The following is a 26,526-nucleotide window of genomic DNA, read 5'->3' as shown; positions in this document are numbered from 1 at the left end:
TAAAAAGACTTCCCAACTATTCTTTCACTCACTTGCTATTTCTTAAGTGTTTACTTATGTGCCAAGCTGTATGAGCCAAACCCATCCTGCCATCATGGAGCTTGTCTTAACGCCTTCTTTTGCAAATTAGATATATCATAACTATACAGGTACACTATACAGAGGAGGAAATGGAGGCACTAAGTAATTAAGGACCACAGTGCCTCAAAACCTAATGTCCTGCACTCCAGGGCTCCCCAATTACTGGGAGAGTGAATAAAAGCTTGCTTTTGTCTGGTATCTCAGCTCATTCTCTCTTGCTTCATTCCCCCCCACACCCTGCCCATTAATAAAACACCCTTCCACAGAACCCACTACACCTGGGAGGAGTAGGCCACTCTAGCAAAGCCCCTTTATCCCGCCTGCGCAATCCAGCTGACTTCCGGCTTCCACTACCCACGTAATCGGGTACCCTCCCTGCGCATGCCTAATAGGAAGTCGGACTATACCACTTTGGCATACCGAAGGGGGATATTTTCCATGTTTTAAAGTTTAAAACCGACTCCTGATGTTAGACTTCTATTACTCTGGGTCTTTTCAGAATATATAAGTAAGTATAGGGTGGCGGAATATGAAAGGACAGGACGGGAATACGGGCGAAAGCGGAACGGGGGATGGACTCTCCCCTTCACAGATAATGGGAGGAGCCTAAGGAGAGCAAGTTCTTTCCTTTCGCCGCTGCGGCCGCGGCCATGAGGTAAGCGTTCTTGTGTCTCTGATCCTGGTTGATTTTTACTTTGCGGGGCTCAGTACCGCACCCCATACTGGAAAAGACAGGGCAGAGGTCGCCCTGAAGCGGCTGGTCCTGGAGCTTGGGGCAGCCGGAGCACACTAGCGCCCGGCCTCGAGGGGAGGTGGGTAGGGGGACGTCCCGGGAACTCGAGGCCGGGGGAGGGCTGGCTACGCGCCCTGCACGTGTGTGAGGCGGCCCACTCGGGCAGAGGAAAGGCGGCGGCGGGGACTGGGCTGTGGCCCCCTTAACTTGCTGGGGCAATCTGTGACTCCGAGCCCATCCCAGCTTCCATGTGACGTAGGACAGGCCGCGAATAGGCCCCAGGCCTCTGCCTTCCAAAAGCGAGGCGATCCTAGCACTTTGATGGCTTCTGCCCCGTAGACCCATCATTAAGAAAACTTTTAAAGCTAGTTTATTGCTGAGATAAGAGACAAACGAGCCCAGGAAACAGTCCACTGGCCACAGATTCTTCACGTTAAACACTATTTTTCGTGCTGGGTACCAGAAAAGGCGTAAGCCCCCCTCTTCATTCCCGTTTTATTCGCTAATCTTATTTTCTAGAGGGGAAAACAAACCCACAGACGCTGTCTGCGTGGGCTGGGCAGGTTTTGTTGGGGACTCAGCCTTGCCCAGGTATGGTTTCCAGGACTGATAGTGTTTTCTGTTTGTCACAGTATGCTCAGGCTTCAGAAGAGGCTTGCCTCCAGTGTCCTTCGCTGTGGCAAAAAGAAGGTCTGGTTGGACCCCAATGAGACCAATGAAATCGCCAATGCCAACTCCCGTGAGTTCTTGGGGTCTGCGTTCCTTCTTTACCCTCCCCATTTCTCATCCTTTGTGCAATGCAAGGTGACAACAATTATGTTGACTGTTACAGCTTACAGTCCTGGCAGGGGGGTGGGGGGTCTCATAAAATGGAGGGGCCATGAAAATATGGATTGCCAGAGGTTCTCTTCCTGACCTTTGCCAGAATGACAGGATGGAAATTGATGGCAACCACTCAGTGTTAACATTAATAAATTATCACTAGAGTGGATGTTCTGTTTTATAGCTATGTGAGAAATTTTTGGAGAGACTGTACAGGGACTCGGGGGTGGGGGGAAGGCGTGTAGAGATGGCCAAGGAAATGAAGTGATGGATTGGGAAGTTCAAATCTGAATATACAGTGGGCAAGTAGGAATTTATAGCCAAGGAGCATGGTGAAGGGGGTAAGTGGATGAAAAATTACTAAGAGGACGACAAACTATAATGGATTTTTTTTAATAAAAATACTAAGAGGAAACAGGTTAGGGGGTTTCTGGCTGAACTGACCTAACAGGATTCTTTAAGGAAGTGTACAGATTGGCCTGTGAGAAGCTTCAGGAGCCGATGAAAGTTTAGCAGGAATCTTTGTCAGTATCAGGGAAATTCTTTTCTGTTTGGGTTTGTGGTATTGTCATATGTGCTCAGAAAATCCTTATTTTAGACTGGTAGCTAATAGGTGAGACAGAATCTGAAGGACTAGGCCATATCTGTATACTATTTTGATCACATATCCCCAAATACGTATATTTTGAGTGCTATTAGACATCTAAAAGGATAGAAGTTTTGTTGTGTTGTTTTTTTTTTTTTTTTTTAAGGAAAGAAATAGAAGGTCCCCCGTTTGTACCATTTTTGAAAATCGGGGATGTGAGCCATGGCTCTGTCATATCCTGTTTGGACTAGTGAGTTATGACTGGTGGGACTAGGGCCCACCTGACTGACCAGGTATATTGTGATTTCCCAGGCCAGCAGATCCGGAAGCTGATCAAAGATGGGCTGATCATCCGGAAGCCTGTGACTGTCCATTCCCGGGCTCGATGCCGGAAAAACACCTTGGCTCGCCGGAAGGGCAGGCATATGGGTATAGGTAAGTGTGTTCTGTTTATTCCAAGACTTGGGGAAAGATAGGTGATTAAATCTAGACTGGGATCGATTCAGAATCTTTTCCCATTCTGACTTATTTTGAACCCTTTTCTTAGTCCATGATGCTTGGTGTGTTTTTCTGTCTGCAAGTCAGAACGATGGCACTGGTGTGGGAATTGATGGTATTGGTAGAAATACCAATTGAGCCCCTATACCTTGCCAAGGATCTTACTGGATACTTGGGAAATGTCGTCCTATAAATCCTAACATCACTTTGTAAGGTCAGCATGATCTGGGGAGATGAAGGTCACACCGCCTTTTAAGATCTTCCAGCTTACCTGGTGCAGGCTGCCTCAGTGCGTGCCTTGGAGTATTCACACTCTGCCTGAAGTGAATGAGAGATAATTGCCTTGTTTCTGCTTCTTTGAAAATTGAGTAAATGAAAGAAGTTTAATACTTGAGATCATCTGTAAAATGGAAATAATGCTACTTAAGATGAGATACAACTCTTGGTACGTGACTCGGTGGACTATAGAGTGTTGCAGAAGTTAGTGGCTCTTGTTGTGATTAATTAGCTGGCTCTAGTAACCCAGATGCACTATGATGAGCCTGACTCTTCTTCCTAGGTAAGCGAAAGGGTACTGCCAATGCTCGAATGCCCGAGAAGGTAACCTGGATGAGGAGGATGAGAATTCTGCGCCGGCTGCTTAGACGATACCGTGAATCTAAGAAGATTGACCGCCACATGTAAGTACATTCTCCTGGCCTCACCAAGATCCATTATGGCTTTGCTGACTTGTTCTTTGCACAGATGCAAGCTCTGTCTCATTGGCCTTGGGCGGAGAGCCATGTGTCTTACACTTTTCTTAGGATAGTTCTTCCATTCGATCCTCCCTGCATACACCATCAGGGTAGCCCAATATCTGCCAAGTGAGCTCTTCTGTCTCCTAATTGTGCAGAAAGTCTTGGATGAGGGAAAGAATTCTCTGCACCAGGAGGGGTGAGGACAGGAACTCTCCATGCTTAGGGGCCTTGTGTAGAAGAGCAGATCAGGGCCCACCTCTATTGATGCCATTGCTGACCAGAACCTCTAATAACCCTTGTACCCTACAGGTATCACAGCCTGTACCTGAAGGTGAAGGGTAACGTGTTCAAAAACAAGCGGATCCTCATGGAACATATCCACAAGCTGAAGGCAGACAAGGCTCGCAAGAAGCTTCTGGCGTAAGTTCTGAGACATTTAAGATGTGCTAATGTCTAGTCTTAACTTCCATGCAGTCTGTCCAGAATACAGCTGTTATATTAGAGATACATACTGCTGTGTCTTGTACACACCCGCACACCATCAGTGTTGGGATAGTGTGGGGCTGTTGGTTAGTTGAATCAGCTTTTGGTGTTCCCAGCAGCTCACCCATCTTCTCTTTTCCAGGGACCAGGCTGAGGCCCGCAGGTCTAAGACCAAGGAAGCCCGCAAGCGCCGTGAAGAGCGGCTCCAGGCCAAGAAAGAGGAAATCATCAAGACTCTGTCCAAGGAGGAAGAGACCAAGAAATAAAGTTCTCCCCCTCTTCTCTGTATATAGGGCCTCGGAGGCCAATTGCATAAATCACTCATTCAATAAAAGACAAGCCTTTATCTGCCTACCTCTGTGCTTCCAAAGTCTTCAGTGGGGTCTTCACTGTTTATAGGACCAGCACTGAGGACGGGGATACAAACCCTTCCCTGGGTTCCTGCTTTGTTGCTTCCTTGACTCCTAGCTTCTGGTCAGGCTCATGCCCCCTCCATCCATGGTGTGTGGGGCCTACTTTGAAGGGAGGGGAGGAATAACTTCTACCCAGGCTTTGGATATTGTGCCTCAAAACTGCCCTTTACAGCAGAGCATGGGTGGCACCTCAGACACGGTCTCAGATGTTGGTTTTTGGTTGGTATTCAGTTGTGAGTTGTACATTAAAAACGACAGAAAATAGTATGCTTGTGCTCAACTGCACTGAGGTTCAAAGTTGCAGTCTGCTGCCTTGGAACCCCAGGATAGTGGGGATTGAACCACCACCACCGGTCCAGAAGGTATGATCTGAACCTGAACTGCTGGCTGCTGTTAGACAGCCTTATTGAGATAGAACTGAAGCCATCATTTTGAGCATCCCTATTTAAAATTTCTAAACCTTTTTTTCTTTCCTTATCAGTACTGTTTCCTGTTTTGTTTTTTGCATTATAACCATCAAAAGGGGTCCAAAAAAGACTTTGTTGGCAAGAGTTGGAACAAAGGCATGTGACACACTTGTCAAAGCTGTTCTGGGTTAACTTTATACTCTGCAGATGAGAAGTAGGTTTTATTTTCCCTGTTATATGGTAGTAATAACCAATAAATTTTTCAATAAAGTATGTGCTCTATGAGCCAGATACTGAGGCATTTACATTGACTTGCATTGATTCTCTAACATTATAAAGTAGGGTATTTGCTTCTCCGTTTTCAGATGAGAAAAGAGGTTAAGCCACGTGTTGGGAGTCACCTGTTCAGCCTGAATTAGTGTTGCATCATTAGGGATGGGGAGAATGAGATAAATAGCCTGGCTTGGTTCCCAGGCCTCAAGCTTTGGAAGACTGGGCAAGAGATGTCTTTGATGGTCAGAAGGATCCAGTCACAGTGGAGGATGCTTGGAAGAGCTCACTTGAATATTTTGAGTGGGTAACAGTTTGAGGGACTGGTGTCCAGGTGGAAGGGATCAGTCAACCAATCAAATACAGACATGTCAGCTCCAGTGAGAAGTGGGAAGGAAAGGGGAACAGCTATGACTGGTGCCCCTCCTGGTTACTTCCCTGCCTTCTACCTGTATTCAGGAGGAATTCTTGTTTTGGAGTAATGAGAAGGCCAGTAAGGGGTCTTCAGGGTGTGTAATGGGCAGGTGTGCAGATCTGCATTTCGTGTGGGAAAGGCAGGGCTAAAGTGATCTTGAGGGCAGCAGACCTGTCCCCATCTCTGCCTTTAGTCTCCTTGTCCAGTCTGGACAGGTAGAGAGATGGGTAACCCAAGGCAGGGAGGCGCAGACAGAATAGTCCAGACAACCTCGACCACCACCCATGTGCATCAGAACCTGGGCTGAGAGGACACTGATTTGGGGTTGCCTGTTGCCACCATACCAGCCTGTGCATAGTGTATCCATAGGACCTGCTCTAAGCCTATCATTCCAAATGGGGAAGCTGTGGCCTGGAAGAAGAAGGGCTATCACCAAGCTGCTTGGAGCATGAGACACCCTCCCATGCCTGGACCAGAGGAGGAAGGGCATGGAAGGCCACCCACCTCCACCTCCTCCAGGCAGTAGAGAGATGACAGGAAGGACAATTAAAACCTTCACTGGGGCTCCTGAGCCACCCGCACAGAAAAGGGTTGCCATCATGGACCAGGAGATGGTGCTATTCTCTCACAGGTCACTGAAATGAAGTTAAGTGGTAGTCCTACAGTCGTGTCTGACTCTGCAACCCCATGGACTGTAGCCTGCCAGGCCCCTCTGTCCATGGAATTCTCCAGGCAAAAATACTGGAGTGGCTTGCCATTTCCTTCTCCAGGATCTCCCCAACCCAGGGAATGAACCCGGGTCTTCCGCATTGCAGGCAGATTCTTTACTATCTGAGCCACAAGGCAAGCCAGACCACAGGTCACTGAAGATACAGGAAACTGCCTTATTTTGGTGAGGGGCTGAAGGGAGGGGGAGGGAAGAATTAGGTTGTAGGAGCCTATCTCTTGGCAAGGCTTGCATTTAATCACTTCTTTCTGAAGCTCACTCCAGGCCTAAGGTTACCTCTTTGCACCACCGGCCTCTAACCCCTTTCCAAGCAGTGCCTGGGAGGGCCCCCTCAGCAGACAGATCCCCTAAAGTAATCACTGGATCTCTTCCAGTCCTGGAGCCTTGAGAACTTCTAATGAAATGACATGTCCATTTGGGACTTTGGTCATGGTCCAGTGGTTAAGAATCTACCTGCCAATGCAAGGGACACAGGTTCAGTCCCTGGTTCCGGAAGATTCTTCATGCTGCGGAGCAATGAAGTCCATCCATGAGCCACAATTACTGAGCCCACATGCCGCAACTACTGAAGCCTTCGCACGCTAGGGACTATGCTCCGCAGCAAGAGAAGCCACTGCAATGAGAAACCCACGCACCGCAACCAGAGAAAACCGGGGTGCAGCAACAAATACCCAACACAGCCAAAAATAAATAAATAAAAATTAAGGAAAAAAAAAGACATGTCCATGCAACTGGTCCCATCATATAATTTTGCATACCCTTTAAAGGGGTTCATGGCCCCAGGTAAAGACTCCCTAAGCAAGTCCAACTCCATTTCTGGAGAAGGAAGCTGAAGCCTGGAGGGCCCCCCAGAACCCAAGCTTGGCTTGAACACCAGCACCCACCTTTGATTCCTTCAGATGTGCATGGGGGGGGGGGTGACTCAGAGTGGGCTGCACATGACAGCTACAAGCACAGCTGCTGCGCCTGGAGAAACGCTAAGGTCCTTGGTGCTGTCTCTGAGGTGAACAGATGAACCACCTGGGCTGGCTCCCCAAAGCACAGGGAGAGCTGAGGCTGGAGGTATGCGCTGTCTTCCTCGCACTCTTCAGCAGGTGCCCCCAACGTCCTAAGCATTGGGGAGTGGGTGTTAAGGAGGTGGAGAGGGGGGAAGGCTGAAGGAGCCAAAGGCAGTAGGGCTAGTAAGATGGGGGGGCCTTATTCTGTCTGCATCTCCCTGCCTCCACCTCTGGTTTCCATCTTCCTGCCCTTTTAGGCGTCTTGTTTCTGGCCCCCAGACTTCCCTCCTTTTTGCATCTCCCCTAAACCTAGATAACCTTAATCCCTCAGGGTACCCAGGTTAAGCTCAGGCTGAGGTGGGGGACAGAGGGCACAGACAATAGCCAAATGGTGGGTGGGCACCACCAGGGGGTTGCTGAGCATCCTCCACCCCAGGCCAATGGTGTTGCTACTCCTGCCACCCCCAGCGTGGACACAGAGGAGGGCCGCAGCTACAGCGGGGGCACCAGCTGTTCCCAGCCCCCAGGCTGTGAGCCTGCTTTGGGTGGTTCAGCCACCCGAAAAAGCTGCTGTGTTCAGCAGTGCGGCAAATGAGCTGGGGGGAGGCGGGGGTCCAGGCCAGCTGCCGGCTGGTACAGACACAAGTGGGTGTTCAGAAGGTTTGGCTGAAAGTCTCTGACTGTCTCCAGGGGGTGAAGTCTTGATCCCTGGAGCCCCTCCAGCATCTCCAGGGGTCTCTGTTTCCATCATACTGGTTTAAGGCCCTGAGGAACCCAGAGTCAAGTTGGGGAAGAATTGAACTGGGAAGTGAGAGATAGAATTTCTGAAACCAGCTCGACCATTAATTTGCTGGGTGACCTTGGGCAAGTTATGAGTCTGCTCTGGGCCTCAGCTGCTCTGTGTAAAAAAGGGACAAGTTTGGGCTGGATAATCTGTATGACCGTGGGCAAGCCACCTAATATCTCTAGGCATCAGTTCCATCATCTGTGAAAAGGGGATACCACCACTTTCCTCACTGGGTCCTTAAGAGGATAAAATAAGTCCCTGGCACAGTTTCCCAGACACAGTAGGTGTCTATTTGTGTGAGTTCCCCTCTTTATAAGCCTTTCCACTGGGTCTGTGACCCTTTTATCCAATCCCACCATCAAGGGTCCTAGGAAGGGGAGTCACCTTCCTCCTGCTCCTCTGCTGCCTCCCTACCCCCATCATTCCTGGATGAAAGGGACCAAATAAAGCATGGTTTGGGGACCCAGAGACTGGTCCCACCTGGCCCACCTTGATTTGGGGGTGGGGGACTGGAAGGCAGAACCGGATGGGTGCCTATCCGGAGGAGCAGGCCCCCCACCCGCTCTGCATTCTGGCTGCACGCGGTTGTCCTGGCACCCCCGCAGCCTCTCCCTCCCTCCGCGCCCCTCTGTCTATAAATAGCACAGGACGTGCTCGCCTGGGCGATGACGCGGCCCGGCGTGCCGGAGGGGAAAGGCGGCTCTGCCGAGCAGGTGGGCGGCGGGCACCGCGGCGGGAGGGGCGCCACCGCGGCCCCCTTGCGCCAGGCTCCCAATGATGGGCGTGATTGAGTCATCTCAGGGCCGCACGGTCCGCCAACGTATCTGCCTCGGGCTTAGGGGGCTGCGGGGGCGAGGCTGATCTCGGGTGGATATTGAGGCCGCCAGACCCTGGGTTCGGCTGGTCTCCGGGGGCACCTCTGGGTGGGCAGAAACGCGGAGGTGCATGCCCGCCCGCTGCGCGACGCAGGTCCACATCGAACTAGAAAATGACCGCAGCCCCACCCTCTCTCCCTCCAGCGTCCCCCAGACCTCCTCCTCCATTTCCTCAGATCTGGAGTGAGGAGGCGCGGGGACCCTCACTGTCAGGGCCAGCCCAGCCCCTGTATCCCTCCTCTCAGAGATGAACACATTCTCCACCTTCAGACTCTCTCCTATTTTGGTCCACACCCACCACACCCCCAGGCCCCGCCCACCCCTTCCCGTCCTCTGACCCAAGCTGATAGATACATAGAGCAGCCAGGTTGGGACAAGAAACATTTAATTAGGGGTCTGGGGGCTCAGCAATGCCCCAGCAGACTCCTCATGCAGCCTCATGTACAGTGGGCATTGGGCCCGCCCCTGGGATATTGCTGGGGGGGGGGCCTCATGGCAGCAAACAGGGCAGTGTGGCTTGAGTTCCTCCTCCCTCTGAGAGGGAGAGGTGGGGCAGGGGCCAGTGGGTAGGAGGGTGTGTCCCTCCCACCACATGGGAGGGTGTGACTGTGCCCAGGATGGGGGTGGCATTGGCTGACACGATCAAGGGCACAAGAGGAGGCTCTGAGCTTGGGGGGGAAAGGGAGGTTGGCACCAGAGAAAAGCAACCTGCAAGGGAGGGGTCCTCTTTGCATGTCCCCACACACTCCCTCCCCAGCGTGCCTACCCCCTTCCCTTTCTGGTGGTCAAACAGAATTCATTGTCTGTCTCCCACTCCCGCTTCCTCCCAGGGCTGTATCCTGGAAAAGGGACCAGATGCAGCCAGAAAAAGGGCTCCTGCAACGGCAGCCCTGTCCCCCACAGAGCCCCGAGTGAGGGGGTAAGGGAGGGCTATTGCAGGGTCAGTCCTGAGGGTGGGGTTCCTGGGGCAGGCCTGGCAAGGCCTGGGACAGGAACTGAGCGTTCAGAGTCCTGACAGTGAAATGGGGATTGTTTTGATCAGGTGGGCCAGTGGGTTTCTGTGTGCAGGCCGCTCTTGGGTGTGTCCTCTCCCAGTGAACAAGGGTAGAGTGAGGTTGCTCTGTAGTGACTGTCCTACTCGAGGGGACAGCCTCTGATTTGCCACACTCTCCCCAGACCTCAGCCCTCCCCTCCTCTGCCCACCCAAGTTTCAAGTAACAGGAGAGAGAGCCACAGAACTTTCCTGAGAGTTGATGGAGTGACAGAGGTGATGAGACCAGGGTCCTCCCAAAGCTCTGAGCTCCCTCCCCAGCCAGAGCTGGGGCTGAGGGACCCAGGAGGGCCCCACTCCCAAAGTGACAGCTTCAGGGTCACACATACAAGGGCCCGAGCAGAGGCTCTGTGAGGAGAGGGGGATGCAAAGGTGTGGTGGGCAGGGGTAGGCTCTCTGGAAGAGGCAGCCCAGACGTTCCTCGGGAACTTCCTCTCAGGGCTGGACTCTGCATGGCAACTGTACCGGGGGAACCCACCTAGAGTTTTGCCATTCCCTCCCACTTTCTCCTTCTCCCCACTCCCAAGTCTCAGAGCTGCAACCTCTTCAGGGTACCCCAGGACCCCAGAAGTAACACCTTTCTCAGTACAGAAGGCTCCCAAGCCATGGTGAGTGGCCCCTAGGAGAGGAGCAGAGGGAACCCCCCCGAGGGGCCAGAAGCTAGGAGGGCTGGGTATGGGCAGGGGTGGCTTCTGGGTTCTCTTGGCTCCTCTCAGATCTCGGTCAGGGCATCGGCTGGAACCAGGCCCCGCTTCCTGCCACTGCTGACACGGATGAAGCCCTCAGCATCTTTGCTCCTGCCCACGCCCACACAGATCTGAGCAGAAGAGACACAATGCTGAGGCCTGGTGCTGCCTGCCTCCCTGGCCCCGAGTCCCACTGATGCCTCCCATGGGGCCCATCCCAGGGGATGATGGGACCAGCATGTGGTTGGAGCCGGGGTGATGGGAGCAGATCCCATGAGAATCCAGGGCACAGCAGCAAGAACCAGGCGGTCAGCGGACACCGAGCAGCACTTCAGGGCTGACCTTTGAGATCAGCTGGTCTAATGCCCCTGACAAACTCCCCGTTTCCCAGAGGAGGTAACAGCAGGGAAATGACTTGCCCGTGGTTGACAATAACGTTCAGACCTAAGCCTCTGGACTCCTACCCCAATGCTCTTCCCCTAGCTGTCTCTAACATAACTGAGCCCATGCCTGTGTTGGCCACCAGCCCCAGTTCCCAGCAGTCCCACTGCTGCTTCTTTCTCTCTTTTCTTAGTGAGAATCTCAGTTTCCCGATCAGGGATTGAACCTAGCCCATGGTAGTGAAAGTCTGGAATCTAACCACTAGGTCACCAGGGACTTCTAATCTGCCCTCCCTCCTGCCCCCAGGCTCCAAGCCTCCTCCTCCTCCAGGGCGCTTGCCCACGTTCCCGCCACTTATCTCCCTCCTATGCCAGCCTCTCCAGCCATGCGGGGCCCAGGTCCTCACCTGGTTCTCCTTGAGGCTCATGTAGCCTTGTTCCTTGTTCCCGGAGAAGGGTTGGCAGCAGCGCCAAACGTTCTCGCCTGGTCTCACCCGCTGCACAAAATTGGCTGGGAAGAAGCCAACCCGGTCGCCGATCTTGCCCTGGAATGAGGCTGGCAGTGAGCACTGTGCTGCCCCAACCCCAGCTGCTTTCTCTAGACCTAATATCCACTCAGAGCCAATGCCATCATCCTGTAGATCCTGGGTTCTTTGTGTTTGAGCCCTTAGCTGGGGAGCTTCTGGGTTGGGAAGGGCACAAGGTAGGCAAAAGAACAAGACTGGGGCACAGAGGGGTGAAGTAAAGGCAAGACCTGAGGGTGAGCCTAGACCTGGCTAGGTCGTGGAGGAAGGAGGGGGGATGTTAGGGAAAGTGCCCTCTAGCCCTCTGGGCTAGTCGGGTGCCTACCACGGCTCACCCTCCGCTCCCCACCCTGCCACATCACCTTCCACCAGTCTTCATTAGAGTCATCCACCAGCATGATCCGGTCTCCAGGCCTGGGACGAGAGAGTGTGGGGGGCAGGGGGTAGCATGTGGGGCAGGAGGGACCTGCCCGTCCTGCATCCCAACAGTCCTAGACCCCCAGGTCCCCTGCAAGGGCACACGATGGCCCCTGTGTGACCATAGGTACACAGACACTGTCTAGGACAGAGGCCTGGCATCAGTACCAACCCTCTTGGACTCTGGCCCCTCTGTCTCATCTGGGGGCTCAGTAGCCTCCAGCATGCCTGGCAGAGGCTCTTGAAGGTCCCCCTCACACTCATGTTGCAAGGTCCGGGAGTACAGAGCCCTGAGGTTGGAGGCAGGCAGCCCCCGGGATCGGGGTGGGGGTGGGGGAGAGGCCGGGCCACTGGGGGACTCACTGCAAAGCCAGGTCATTCTTTTCCTGGGGCAGGAACTTGTAGAGCGCCACGTAGGAGTACATGGGCCCCACATCCTTCCGGAGGGCAGGCCTGGGGGGCTGCGAAGAAGCTCGGGGTCATGGCTGGGGGAAGGACACTTTTATTACTCCACCCACTCTCCCCTTGCCCTGATCTTGCCTATGCTGGGGCTAGGATATGGGACAGTGACAGGGAGAGGTCAGAGTCTCCTGTCTGCTGTGCCCACACACCCCTGAGGGACTGGGCCAGGGGTGGGAAGGGGGCGCCTCCTCTGCCTGCTGCACTGGAACTGCCCACCCTTGGGGAGTAGGAGTGGGCTCAACAGGCACGGGTCAGTGTTGGGAGGGGTAACACCCCTGCCTCCCATGCCTACTGACCCTGGCATTGCCCATCCCTGTAGATTGAGGATAAATGATGGCACAGTGAGACTCCCACTCAACACACTCTCACCCACCTAGGGATCAGTGACAAGAAGGATGTCCCCTTCCCACCTGGCCAGCCAAGGCTCAGTGCCACCCCAGCCTCACCTGTTGTCCTGGGCTCTTCTCCTCTGGTCCTGACCCTTCGCTCTCGGCTGGGGCTGTGAATACTGGAGATGCCAGGGTGGGGCCAGAGTGTGAGGCTGAAGGTGGTGGCCCCCACTGTGCTCTGTTCCTGCCCCTGGTCCCCAACCCCACTCACCGCTGTCGCCAGGGCCCTCCTCTGAGCTGCGGATGCTGCCCTCCCCATCCTCAGTCAGCTCATCCCGCTCGCTCTGGGGGCACAGAGAGGGGAGGGCTCAGCCCCCACCCTCTGGGACCCCTGCCCCCTCCCTTTGGTGTTCCCCATACCAGGCTCCTTGTGGGGGACTCAGAGGTGCTGCTGAAGCTGGAGCGGTTCATCAGGGCCAGGGAGGTGCCATAGCGCAGGGTCTCGTACACAGGGTCTACCTTCCCGCTGGCCCCTGCCGAGGAGTCACCATCAAGGCTGGGCACCTGGCTGCCCTGCTAGCTGCCCTGCTCAGCCAGCTCTAAAGTGAATTCTGCGCATGCCCCTCACCTGCCCCTCCCAGGTCTCCCTAATTGCAGTGAGAACTCCATGTCCTCCCATGGTACCCAGGCACAAGCCTGAAGCATCCTCCACCCCTCGCCCTCTGCACTGTCCATGTTCACTCCATCACCTCGTCCTGCCTCCCAAACAAGTCTAGCATCTGCTCACTTCTCTCCAGCTCCACAACTGCCAGCCTGATCCAAGCTACCAAACTGGCAACCATCATAGCTTCCCCATGGTCTCCCTGCTTCTCTCCAGCCCCTCCAATCCACACAGTAGCCAGAATGCTCTTGTGAAAACACAAAAATTGACCTTAGAATAAAGTCCAAAGACTTGTGGTTACCGAGGAGGGGTGGGGGAGGGATGAACTGGGAGTTTGGGATGAGCAGATACAAACTGTTACATAGAGAACAGATAAACAACAAGGCCCTACTGTATAGCACAGGGAACTATATTCAATATCTTGTGATAAACCATAATGGGAAAGAATATGAAAAAGAATGTATATATATATAAAGAATGTATATAACTGAATCGCTTTGCTGTAAAGTAGAAATTAATACAATGTTGTAAATCAACTATACTTCAATACACTAAACTTTAAAAAAAAAAGAATAAAGTTCAAAGAACACTCTTAAGAGGGACCCTAAGGCCCTGCACCCAGAGTTCTACCTCACCCTCTCACTCCCAGCCTCATTGTCCCTTTTCTGCCCCTTCCTGCTTCCGGCCTGCCTTCTGTCCACACTGGTCTTCCCCAGATCCTCAGGTTAATTCCCTATCCTTCAAGTTTCCTGGATGCCCTCTTTGTCTCTGCGGATGAGGTGGATGCCTTTTTATCCTCTCTTCGTTTCCTATCCTTCGGTTTCAGGCATTCACCAAATGGTGGCTAACTGATGATTTGTGTAATTATCTATTGCATGTCTAGCTCCCTTACTAGACCATGAGCTCCACCTTATTTAAGACTGTGTCCCTGTGTCTAGCACAGTGCCTGGCACTTAGCAGGTGCTCTATAAAGTTTTTGTTGAAGGATGGATGGATGGATGAACGGATGAATCAACTCTACATTCAGGACAGAAGCATCCAAAGAATAAGGGGGAGGGGAAGATGAAAAATCTAAAAAAATTAAAAGGGAGTGGTAGCTGTGCCAAGAACAGGCAGCGCCAGTGTAACTCAAAGCCCATCTGAGGAGTGTGCGGGCCTCTCCTCACACCACAGGGATGGGGGCAATGCTGGACACTCACCAGTGGGTGGGGACTCCTTGCTCATGGCACAGGCTGGCGGAGGCTCATGTACCAGGAGTGGGGAGCTGAAGTTGCGGCGGAAGGAGGAGGACTGTGGCAAAAGCAGGCAGAGAGAGGGTATGGAGAGGTCACAGCCCCCGAGAGGTGCTGGCCTTCCCCAAGCCCAAGCACCCCTCGACCTGAGGAATCAGCCCTGAGTGGCACTCAGAGCCCCAGAAGCCAAGCCTGGGAGCACCAGTCAGCCATCTCCACGTGGTCCCCACTCACCGTCTTGCCTGGGCATTGCTGGTGGGAGATCTCCTCGGAGCACCAGAGGTGGACACTGACTTTGCATGTCTTACACCGCAAACCCTGCTTAGAGTTTCCTGGGAAGAACAAGAGGGGTGGTCAGTGACAGGGGATGGTCAAGATAGGTTACATCCATGGGCAAGGAGCAAAGGAGGTAGGTTAGGGCGTGGAGGGAGCAAGGGATTGGGCTTCCTCATGCCAGCCTGGGGCCAAGCTCTGAGAGCTGACCCCAATACAGTCAGGGTGTAGCTGACCCCCAGCCTGAGACCCCACCCGCCCTCAAGGGTGCTATGTGTCCGTCCGCCCACGTGGAGGGGCACAGTTAGGTCTGGGGACCATGAATAGCTGGAGCCTCGACATCAGGCAATCCGTTCCATGGGCCCACTCCCCACACCCACCCTGGCCCCTTCTGTTGCCACCCAGGCACCTACCCACAATGAGCTGGTGGCACAGCTCACAGGGGCTGGCTCGCTTGAAGACGTGTTCCTGGAAGCTGTGCAGCCTCACTGGTTTGAGTGGTGCCAAGGGGCGTGGGACTGGGCAGGGGGATGGGGCGGGAGTGGGCAGGCCCCGGTCTGCGGAGGCTGGTGGTGGGGTAGGAGGGGGCAGCGGGGTCGGGGGCGTCAGCAGCACCTCAGTGGGGCACTTAAACTCAGAGCTGGAGCGAAATAAGAAGTTCTCAACGCTCTTACTTCGGAGGATGGTCTTGAGAGAAAGAGAGCGCTTGAACCGCTGGAGCTGAGAGAGGAAGAGGGATGGTGAGCCTGGAGGGGGCTGGCTCCCGGGGGTCTCTCCTCGGCCAGCAGCAGCCTGAAGGTGAGAGCCAGAGGTGATACAAAGCTTCTCCTGAGAGAGAGGCTGCCAAGTTCCAGAAGGAGGGTCACCACCCCAGGTGCCCACAAGAGCCAGGCAGGGAAACTCCTCTAGCAAAGGAGTTCTGACTGGAAAGGCTAATTAGGAGTGGTGGGGGACTGTGGCAAACTATATGGCCAGCAAGTAACTGCTGGTCTCCTCTACCAGCTGAGGCTAGTCTATGTGAGCAGCCCAGCATTGCCAGGGTTCCCAATTTTTAAAAAGAAATCTAGACTTTTTTTTACAAATGTAATTTTTTTTGGTAATTTTATTTTACATGGCATGTGTAATCTTAGTTTCCCCATCAGGGGTTGAACCTGTGCCCCTTGCAGGGGCATACAGTTTTAACCACTGGACCACTAGGGAAGTTCCATATAGATGTGATTTTTTAATAAAAAAGATTAATGCGCTTAATGAACTTATGAGATTTAAAGTCAGTTAAGAGGGACTTCCCTTGTGGTTCAATGGTTAAGATTCTGCGTTTCCACTGTGGGGGGTGGGGGCTGGGGGGTGATGAGGGGGTTGGGGGGATGGTCATGGGAAAATCCCCCATGCCCTGTGGCCAAAAAAAAAAGTCAGTTAAGAAATTGAGACTCTTATGTGAAATTGAATAGAAACAAAGTCAAGAGATTTTATTCCTTTTTCTTTGCAGAAATGGTAGTATAGTATTTCTCCTGTACCTTGCTTTTTTTCACTTAACAGTAAATCTTGGAAATCATTCCATACCAATACACAAAGAGTTTCAGCATTCTTTTTTAATGGCCACACAGGAATTTTGTTGAATGGGTGTGCCAATTATTTGAGTTAACAAAGTAATACTTTGGGGGCCCAAACAAAACATGCCAGGTCCTCAGTTCTTGCACAGGGAGAGGGGCGTGGTTGCTCTGGACTCTCATCCTCAGTGTTGATTCTCCCTCCAAAACACCTCTCCAGCCCATCCCTTGCAACCTCTCAGCACCCCCAGAACCCTGCCCTAGTTCAGGCTCTGGCACCCTCAGTCTGGTTCAGGGCTATAACTCTTTGCCTCCACCTTGCCCATCCCCACCTGTTCTCCATGCAGCAGGAAGGTGACCCCTGACAATGCAAAAACCATTCATGGCTCCTCAGGACTCAGTCAAGGCCTTTATGCCAGCCAGGGCACTACTACTTGGCCAAATCCACCCTTCCACCCCATGCCTTCCACCTGAGTTCAGACAAAATGACTTGAACTCATCTGTATTTTATGCTTCTGGGCATTTGACATGCTTGTCCTCTTCTCTGCCTTATCCAATAATGTCTCGCTTTCTAACCTCCAGGGTTTCCTGTGACTATTCTTCCTCGGGGGAGCTATCTCTTCTGTAGGGATTCCTTTTAGTGGGACCACATGAGCGCTCCGATCAGGTTTATGCTTTGTCATTTACTTCTCACTTCTCCAGGAGGTTGTGAGCCCCTGGAGAGCAGGGAAAGTTGCTTCAAATCCCCATAATGGGCTTCAGCACATAGAAGATGCTCATTCCATGTTTGTGGAATAAATGATGAGCAAGTGGCTTGAACCCTAAACAGAGTGCATGTTCTGGAGCATAGGATGGATTCTGCATGAGGCCAGAGCACATTGGCCACCTGATGTGAAGAGCTGACTCATGGGAAAAGACCCTGATGCTGGGAAAGATGAGGGCAGGAGGAGAAGGGGGCCACAGAGGATGAGATGGTTGGATGGCATTACTGACTCAATGGACATGAGTTTGAGCAAGCTCCTGGAGTTGGTGAAAGACAGGGAAGCCTGGCATGCTGCAGTTCATGGGGTCGCAAAGAGTCGGACACCATTTAGTGTTGGAATAACAATGACAAAGAGCTATTTCTACTGCTCACCCGAACATACCCTTATTCTGCCTGGAATGAAATCTGGACGGCTCTACCCAGACCCTTGCCCCACTCATCTCCTGTTCAGAGCCCTTTCTCCTGCCCACTTCTTTTCACTGGTGATTAAAAAAAAAAAAAAATGGGGGGAGGGGACATAGGGCAGGGAGACTTGGCCCAGGTTCCCAGCTGGGATACCAGGCAGCCTGTGTGCCATGGCTGCCAGCTTGGCAGCCATGCCAAGGGGATGGAAGTGGAGACCCCTCTAGCCCTGGGGAGGCCAGTAGGCCACAGGACAAAGGGGAAGCAGAGGGGGAAATGTTTGGGCACAAGGAGGGTCCTGGTGTGCCAGCTGAAAGTCCAGACAGAGCCCTGGGGTGACTGGCATGTTGAGTTGCCCAGCTCCTTCCAAATCCAGTTTCCTGGCCAGTACTGTGGGCTTCTTTGTGTGTCTCTGAGAAGCAGGGCCCCAGGCCCCAGATGCCAGGGTGCTGGGGCAGAGGTAGAGGCCCAGAGGGACAATTAATTAGAACACAAATGTGTTCTGTGGGCCAAACGTGGCTCTGGAGGCTCTGACAGGCCTGGAGGCGGGTGAACCAACTGCTGCTCTGCTCAGGGGTTGTAGGCAAAGAGCACAGGAGGCCTCTGGGAGGACGGGCTGAGGGTGGGGGCAAAATGAAACCTGCTCCTGAAGGCAAGTCACTTCACTTCCTCTCTCTGAGCCTCAGTTTCCCTACCCCCAAGAGGAAGGAGGCAGGGTTAGGTGCTTTCTAAGCAAGACGGAAAGCAAGAATCTGAAAACCCCAAACCAAAAACCTAAACATATGGGGGACTTCCCTAGTGGTCCAGTGGCTAAGGGAGGAGGCCCAGGCTCGATCCCTGGTTGGGAAACTAGATCCCACATGCCGCAACTAGGAGTTTGAATGATGCAACTAAAATGGAGATCCAGTGCAGCCAAAATAAATGAATATTAAAAAACAAAAAACTAAATTTATAAACATAATGAGAGGTGGTTATTAGAGTCCTGGAATGGATATGCAGCATCTCATTAACCTTCCACCATCCTCTGAGGTAGTGATAATTATTGTCCCACTTTTCAGGATGAGGAACTGAGGGGTTAAATTACTCACTCATCATGCGTCCTCAGCTGCTAAGGAGCAGAGCTGGGACTTGAACTAGTGGCTTTGGCTACTGAGCCCAAGGAGTAAGGAGCCCTCTGCCTTGGCCCTCACCTCTGCCCCTCAGTTGTGCCATGGGCTTGTCATGAGATGTAAGCTTAGAAAGACTGGCCACCTGGAGCAGTGCCCACCCTGCACCACTCTGGCCACAGCCCCTCAGAATTGTTGTCTGACTCTGTTGGTCACCTCTTGTGACGGCAAGAGCACCCTCTCTTGGGACAGTCATTCCATCTTTGGGCAGCTGCAATCGCTGGAAAGTGCTTCCCTATATAGAGCTGAAACCTGCCTCCCTGCCTATCAGCCCTTGTTCCTCCCTTGGCTCACGAAAGGGCTACTCCCGCTTCCGCACATCAGTTCTTCAAATATTTGAAGACATCAATCATGTTCCCCCCTTATGAGGCCATTATTTCCAAAGTAATCCTCACAGGATGAGGTTTCAAGCCTCCCTTCTGTCCAGCCTGTGCCCTTTCCTGGTCCCTGCCTGGCCTTAGTACCAGGAGCCACCGCTGCAGGGGACCAGAGGCCTCTGGAACAGACTGTTCCCCAGCGCCGGGGCAGTCCTGACTCTGCCCCAGATCCCAGGAGAGTAGAGAGGCAGGAAGGAATAACACCTGGGGTGGCTGGCGGATGTCAAAGTCTGTGGCTGGAGGGCAGATGCAGGCATCTCTGCCAAATGGCTTAATGCCTGCCCACTCCAGAGACATCTGCCTTGGCCACCCAAACCTCATCTTGGCTCAGCCTAGCCAGGTATTTCCACTCCTGGAACTCTTGGTTTCCAGGGAAGACCTCCCCACCACTATCTTTTTGGTGCCCCTACTGCCCCAGGACCCATCCCCTGACAGGAGAAGTTGCCATATACCCTGGCAAATGGGCACATCTGCATCCCATTTCCTCCCCACCTCCCACCCAATCACTGCCAAAGCACCAGGAGCTTGTCTGGCTTGGAGCCTGGACCACGAGGCCTGTCATTCTGAGTCCCCTCTCGGAGGCAGGGCCTGGCCTCCCTGCCTCCTCCCCACCTCTCCACACTCTGGATGGTCCTTTCTTCCCTCAGTTCCCACCAGCTCCTGAAAAGGTATCAGGCAACTGGCAGAGGGGGTGGCAGATGCGACACAAGCTGACTCAGATGGCAGAGCTGGCATGACAAGGTTTTCCCAAGAATGGCACCAGAAGGGGTGATGGCAGACCCCATGAAGTAGGATGGGATGGGGACCCAGAGAGGGCAATGCTGACGTGAGAAAGCTCACTGAGTACCTTAGGTTTAGGAGTGACACCAACCTTAGAGTGGGCAGGAGGCTGAACTTGGGCTGCAAGAAATTCCCAGGGACCCCCAAACACTGATAAATAAGTCTGGAATGTTGGCTTCACTGCCTAACAGGCACCAGCCTCCTCTGTTGTACCTGCCTCAAAGTGAGCTGGGTGGGCAGCAATCAACCCTCTCCATTCCTTTCCCTCCACCCCCACAGTCTGAAGACAGAAGCTTCCTTGGGACAAGTTGAGATGGGGGGATGGAAAGAGGCTGGCAAAGGTTCTGAATTCTCTCTGCCTACCTCTGCTCTCCTGAGTACCTTCCCTGCAAAGCCGAAGCCCAGCCCGTGTTGTTATTATGGAGCCCTTAATAAGTGAGGTACAGGGAGGGGGGCAAAGGGGCAGGGATCCAACTGACCTGGTACAGAGGGACCAGGTCAAGTGTACACTCCTTTCCTTCCCTGCTCCTCAGATCCCCATGGCTCAGACCCAGAGGTGTTGGAATGAGATGGTCCTTGGGCTGGGAGAAAGGAGGTGCAGACCTGCTAGCCCTGACAGCCCCCTCCCCACAAGCTGAGCTTGCTGATTGCTGAGGCAGCGCTGCCCAGCACTCCTGCCTGCCTTCAGAAAGCCCTTAAGGAGGGGGCGGAGTGGCCAGGCCGTGGTGTGGGAAACAGGACAGGACCTGAGAGGCCCCAGTGCCCTGGGAAGCAAGCAGGGAGGTTGTATGCGTCTGTCCAGGGTGATAAGAAGGCAACTGAGGTCAGGCTCACTGGAACTCAGAATGGGGCTCTGTTCCTGGGACCCTCTGCTTGAAAGAAGCTGTCACAGTTATTCCAAGCAATATCCTCCCACCTCAACACCTCATTCTTCTCCCAATAGACTTGACTCTCTGAAGGGGAGTTAACTCTGTGGTCTGAGAGCCCAAGGTTTCCAGTTCTCAGAAGGGAGCAGGAGAAGGCCAAGTGTGAATCTGAAGTCTTGGACATGGAGACCCACTGGATCCCTCCGGTTTAGGGACAGGAAGCCTACCTGGGGTGCCTCAGCCAGACTCCATCCACTCTGGCCCTACTCATCTTTCCTTGGTCATTTCCTGGATGACCTTGACCTTGAATTAACCTCATATGGTGGGAAGTAGTCCAGAATTAGGAGGAGGATGGGCATGGGAAATAGCTATAGATGAACTAGTGATACCATGGGGAGCCAAAGATGGCACCCATTTCTGGTCCGGGCTGCCTCCCTCCTCATCTGGCTAACAGAAGCCAAGTGGGAACCAATTACCAGGGTGGAAGGGAAAGGGTAACCTTGGCCTGAAGTCTGGGGAGGGGACAGAGAGGACTGCCCCCTCTCTCCCCATCCCCAGGGACCGTGCTCAGGTTGCTTCCCGCACAACTTCTTGTGGGTCAGCATCTAGAACTTGGGGAGGCAGCAGACAGATTAGAGGCGGGGGTTGCAGAAAGTGAGCCCTGTTGTGTTCTCCGTCCCCCTCCCCGCCCCCAGCCCCTTCAGCGCCAGGAGTCTGGGCTGCGCCTGACTTCATTGGGGAATAATTTATTCATTGTGACTCCCGCAGGAGTAACAATCATACATAATTAGGGTTAATTATGACATTCATTAATTATGATGACTTCCCTTTTTGCTTCTACCCGCTCCCCACGCCCCCACTACCACCCAGCCCCCGTCCCGCTGGCAGGGGGGGTGGGTCTGCCTGTCTTTCTGCTCCGGAGCTGCAACGACAGTCCGCGGGTCCCCGCCCGTGATGGCCCGCGCTGCCGCAACACCCAGCGCGGACTCGGAAGCTGCGCACCCCGGGGCCGCGGGCTCACGTCGCCGAGCCTAACCGGGCTGGGAGGAGGGAATGTCGGACTGCGGCGGGTCAGAGAGAGCCATCTAGAGACTCTGAGATAAACACGCAGAGGACCCGGGAGAGACGCACAGAGAGATACTAAGGCAGAGACAAACAGGTTGTAGAGACACGGGCAGAGAGAGGGGGACAGACTGAGCTACAGGCGGAGACCTGGCGGACACAGGAGAGGTGCGCCTGGCGCGCACACTCGGGCGCGTACACCGGCCCACACCCGCTACACACCGCTACACACTCCCTCCGCTTTCGCTGCGCCGACTCCTTCCAACAAAGCCGAGTTACAACCTGCCTGGAGGGTCGCGGGGGAGCTCCGCTCATCACGCGCGCAAGGGCGTATAGTGTTTGAGTGATGGGAGCTGTTTGCGGTCCCTCATCCGAACCTACTGCTCCTGGGTCGCCGCGCGGAGCGTTAGGGACCAAACGGGCCCTTCTACGGTGACTCCAGGGCACCGGAGGCCACAGTGGCAACTGAGTCGGGAGGAGGATGCCCCGGCTGGGGGCGCACAGGGCAGGGGTCCAGGCCTCGCGCCTCTCGAGTTACCTTGGTTTCCTGGAGGGCAGAGACGGTCCCCGGGGGGGTGTGGGTGGCAGCGTCATCCGGTTCATTCTCCTTCTCGCTCATTTCGGTCATGGTTAGGGGAGACGGGAAGAGAGGGTGCCGAGACCCGACGGCAGCCCACCTGGAAGCAGGCTAAGGGTGGCAGGCGTCTCTCCGGGACCTGAAGCCCTTAGAGACAGCCCCCCAACCCAGTGAACCCCTGGAGAAACCCGCCCAGGCAAAGCAATCCCCACTCCCGGGTGCTGGCGGAGAAAGTTCCTGGGTTGGTGGGTGAGAGGAGGCAATTATACGGAGCCGAGGGAGCAGGACGACCCCAGGAGTGAGGTTCAAGGGTCTGAAGAAGATGCTGCTCGGAGCGATGGGAGGAGGGAAGTGGGGACTCGGGCAGGAACCGAGGGAGGGAGCGATGGAGCTGTCAGTGTCCGGCCCGCTCCGCTGTCCTCTGCGCCCGCCCCCCCCTCCCCCTTCCCCTCCCCGCTCGCCGGCCCCAGCCGGGCACGCGGCGGCCCCTCCGCCCAGTCCTCGCCTCCCAACTTTGATTTAGGAGGTCGCCTGGTCCCTCCCCCTTCCCTCCGCCGCTCCCCCGCGCCGCAATGCAAATCAGGTTCTAAGCTATTGGCTGCTGCGGTGGCCAGGAGGGCGAGCTGGGCGGAGCTTTGGGGGGCTCGACAAGATGGGGAGGAGCTTGGAGGGTAAAGAAGTGGAGGGGGCATTTTCACACTGAAAAATCCGGAATGGGGGTGGGGGAGCATGACAAGGTTGAAGGAAGGTTCAGGAGATCATATTAGAGTCTGGAAGGGTTAGAGGAGGATAGAAATAGGTTGGATTTGCAGAAGGAGAGCCGAGAATGAGATGAAGGTAGGACTTCCTGAGAGTGAAGAGTGGGGAAGCTTCCACCCCATTAACTGGATGTCTCTGCCCTGGAAACATTCTCTCCAAATGTACACATCCTTGGACTGTGCGGTAGGGGTTTCTTCTGCAAAGTATAGATAACTTAACACCATCTGTCAAAGGCCAGCCCTGTCCCGGAAAGCAGGACAACGACATGGCTTTCCAATCCTGTTGTCTGGACTTCAGCAGAGAAGAGGCCTCAGTCCCCACTCTTGAGGTGCCCAAACCTCTCCAAGACACTCCCCCTCCTAAAGATCCTACCACAAGTGAAGTTAGATGGGGGTAGGGAGAGGTGGACCCTCCAAAGAGTCTTCTGTCCACTTGATCTGAAGCTACCTCTGCTAATGCATGTCGCTCACCTGCCATTTCCTCAACTTCTCTGCTCTCCCCTCCTGGCCCTTCTGGCCCTTCATCTCTGGGCCTGTCCAAGAAAATGGAGGGAGGTTGGAGATTGAGAGAATCCTTCCCTGGGTGTGGGTGGAGAGACTTCTGGGTCTAAGTCTCCTTCCTGCTCATCTGCTGCGGGTGATGAGATGAGGAGTGGGTGGCACTCAGAAGGGTCCTGCCTTTATGCCAGCCCTGGAGGAGAGTCTGAACCCTGTGTCCCTCCTCCCCACCCACCCGTGCACACAGCCATTCATGTGATCTCTCACCTCCTGAAGATGTGCTCACGTTGGAGTTGGAGCACTGCTCAGGTTACAGCATCTAGGGAAAGAGATTTATTTGCCAGTGGCAGAAGTCGGACAAGGGCAGACGGGCAGGCGGGTCTGTGGTTGTGGGGGCTTAGTCTCCTCCCCCTCCAGATCCACACATGGCAGACTCCCTGAGTGCTCGCTTTCCTAAAAGGAGTTTCCACAGAACCTGACCTCAGCCCTCAGTCCAGTTTCCCCAAAAGCCCATTCGTGATCAGCCTCTCCTGTTCCCCTCTGAGGGCCACCTTCTTCCCTCCAGCCCGGCACAAGTCACCCAACAACCCCTCCCTAGGCAACTCAGACTTAGGAATGCTTGGAGCACCCTGAGATGGTATCGTCAGGCCTCTATCTCTAGCACTCTTGAGCTGGAACAAACAAGCTTCTTCTGTGTTTGGAAACCTCCTGAGGGATGTATGTACCTCTGTGTGTGTTAGTTGCTCAGTCGTGACCAACTCTTTGTGACCCCATGGACTGTAGCCCATAAGGCTAATCTGTCCATGGAATTCTTCAGGCAAGAATACTGGAGTGGGTTGCCATTTCCTTCTTCAGGGGATCTTCCCAACCCAGGGATTGAACCCCGGTCTCCTGCACTGCAGGCAGATTCTTTACCTTCGGAGACACCAGGAAGGTACCTCTATTTCCCTCCAAAGAACTGAGGCTCTGGCTTCCTTTAAGTCCAATAACTGGGTAGTCACTAATTTGCTCGACCTTGGGTAGGTAACCTTTATTTTTTTTATTTTTATTAATTTTTATTTATTTATTTGACTGCACCAGGTCTTAGTTGCAGCATGTGGGATCAAGTTCCCTGACCAGGGATCAAACCCAGGCCTCCTGCATTGGAAGCAAGGAGCCTTAGCCACTGGACCACAAGGGAAGTCCCGTGGGTAGGTAACTTTTAAAGCTTTGATTTCTTCATCAGCAAAATGGAGACTCTGCCCACCTAATTGTTCAGAGGATGAATGAGATAGTGCAAATATATCACTTAGCCTAAGAAAGACAGACACAGAAAGTTTTCATTTTCTTCTTTCTCTCCTTTTTTTCTGGGGGACTTGTCTCTTCCTAGGTCTTTTTCTGAGGCAGAGAGAAGAAACAGCTTCCTTTCCTCACTTTCCTTAGCTGTCTGGAGCCTGTTATGTCATGGAAGAACTAACCCAGAAGGAGACCCTGACTAGACTTGGGAAAGAATTCTCAGGGGAATCAGTGGTATGGGGAACCAAAGAAAGGCAGGGAAGTCTGTGGGCTCTGGGGCCCATCTGGTCTCAGCAATAGAAGCCTAAGGTAGAGCAAATATGGTCAGGAGGCAGGGGGCTGGATCCCATGACCTCTGGATGTCCTTTCTGGCCAACAGCCTTCGTGTTTCAGAGCGATCTTTCATGAACTAAGTCTGAGTCATTGTCTCAGTGCTGACAATTCCCACTGCAGTGGCTCACAGCTGGGGCGGGAGCAATGGGGCTAGCTTCTCTTGGGGGCACACTGTCCATCTTAGATTTGGAGGGCACAAATGAGGGGCGGGCGGAGCAAGGGGCAAGGCATTCCAGGAGGATGAGTGGCAATCACTCAAAAAGGCTCTCAGACCGGAAGTCATAATAGAACTACCAGGAGGCCTCTTACTAGGAGAGCTGAGTGAATGAGCACAGCTGCTGGGCTCTCGGGGAGCCTGGGGATGATGAGATGGACAGATGACTTCAAATCTGCATATGGCCAAGGTCCAGCACACTAAGAGAACCTGGTCCTCACCCTGGCCTGCCCTTTTTTCCTACTCTGTGATCTTGGGCAGAGAGCTGTCCATCATCTCTGGAGGGTCTTTAGTTTCTTTCTCTTCAGATTGGATGAATTGGACTAGATTATTTTGAAACGGGGAATTGGATTAAATGGGGAGGATAATTGTCTGTCTCTTAGTGTTCTTTTGAGCATTCTATAAGTTAATATATGTAAAGAATTGGACAGAGAAAGTACATGATAGTTACTATTGTATTTTAAAAAAATTTTAAGGATTCTTATTAACCTTGGATTTGTAGGTGAGTTTCAGGGAGTTCATGAACCCCTCGAAGTTGTATCAAATTCTGGAGGATAAGCATTTTCTGGAGGAGAGTCCAGAGCTTTCCTCTGCTCCTCAGAGAATCTAAGATCCCCCAAGATTAAGAATCACCAGCCTGAATGACGCCAGGGCCCTCCACTGGCGGTTTTCTTTGACCGGTACTCCATAAGGACTGACCTATTTTCTCCTGTAACCACCTTCAGTTTAAGCCCCTCCCTGCTTTGGCCTCTGCCCTCATGGGTTGTCAAGGACAGCCCAAGCTGAGCACATGAGTGGCTGGCCTTTCCCTCCATCTTTAGAATTGGGGTTCCCAAGTTGGGGAGTTTGTCATGGTTGAGGCCAAGCCTGGGTTCTCATCTCCAGCTGGGGAGAGGAAGAGTGCCCAGGGTCAGTGGGGCTGGGAATGCAGAGAACACAGTGAGAGGCCTGGCCTTGTCCCATCTCCCTCACGTCCCCCTGCCAGCCCACCCCATGGGCCCCAGAGGCAGATGCCACTCTAATGAGCTAAGGCTCGTGGCAGGCATCGGTAATTATGATTT

General features: G+C 53.5%; 2 protein-coding genes across 3 annotated transcripts; one reads left to right on the top strand and one right to left on the bottom strand.

The window, feature by feature from the left end:
* The first annotated feature begins 586 nt into the window (after positions 1-586).
* LOC129649044 (60S ribosomal protein L19) lies at positions 587-4,294 on the top strand. 2 transcript variants are annotated; one of them, XM_055576007.1, is made up of 6 exons: positions 587-736; positions 1,447-1,553; positions 2,535-2,657; positions 3,280-3,400; positions 3,767-3,877; positions 4,083-4,294. In XM_055576007.1, exons 1-6 carry the CDS (start codon positions 732-734, stop codon positions 4,204-4,206), a joined length of 591 nt encoding a protein of 196 aa, XP_055431982.1. In that variant the 5' UTR covers positions 587-731; the 3' UTR covers positions 4,207-4,294. The 2 variants fall into 2 exon arrangements, with proteins under 2 accessions (XP_055431982.1, XP_055431983.1); XM_055576008.1 differs by lacking the exon at positions 587-736 and adding an exon at positions 755-893.
* A 6,301-nt stretch (positions 4,295-10,595) lies between these two features.
* Positions 10,596-22,438, bottom strand: STAC2 (SH3 and cysteine rich domain 2). The gene is made up of 11 exons (XM_055579981.1): positions 22,349-22,438; positions 15,261-15,567; positions 14,809-14,906; positions 14,542-14,632; positions 13,102-13,214; positions 12,953-13,025; positions 12,799-12,893; positions 12,254-12,351; positions 11,836-11,887; positions 11,357-11,494; positions 10,596-10,700 (listed from the first exon to the last, which is right to left on the bottom strand). The coding sequence occupies exons 1-11, from the start codon at positions 22,436-22,438 to the stop codon at positions 10,596-10,598; spliced, it is 1,260 nt and encodes a 419-aa protein (XP_055435956.1).
* Between the last annotated feature and the right edge of the window lie 4,088 nt (positions 22,439-26,526).

Source organism: Bubalus kerabau, chromosome 4 (genome assembly GCF_029407905.1).
Source record: "Bubalus kerabau isolate K-KA32 ecotype Philippines breed swamp buffalo chromosome 4, PCC_UOA_SB_1v2, whole genome shotgun sequence".
Classification (NCBI taxonomy): Eukaryota; Metazoa; Chordata; class Mammalia; order Artiodactyla; family Bovidae; genus Bubalus; species Bubalus kerabau.
Note: the sequence above shows the minus strand (reverse complement) of the source record. Positions and strands in the feature narration are given on the sequence as shown.

Coding starts and splice junctions, on each gene's coding strand:
- LOC129649044 (XM_055576007.1), top strand. Junction 1,554..2,534: donor AATCGCCAATGCCAACTCCC/GTGAGTTCTTGG, acceptor GTGATTTCCCAG/GCCAGCAGATCCGGAAGCTG. Junction 3,878..4,082: donor GCTCGCAAGAAGCTTCTGGC/GTAAGTTCTGAG, acceptor TCTCTTTTCCAG/GGACCAGGCTGAGGCCCGCA.
- STAC2 (XM_055579981.1), bottom strand. CDS start 22,438: ATGACCGAAATGAGCGAGAAGGAGAATGAACCGGATGACGCTGCCACC. Junction 13,026..13,101: donor AGTCCCCCACAAGGAGCCTG/GTATGGGGAACA, acceptor CTGTGCCCCCAG/AGCGAGCGGGATGAGCTGAC. Junction 12,894..12,952: donor GGAGGGCCCTGGCGACAGCG/GTGAGTGGGGTT, acceptor CACCACCTTCAG/CCTCACACTCTGGCCCCACC.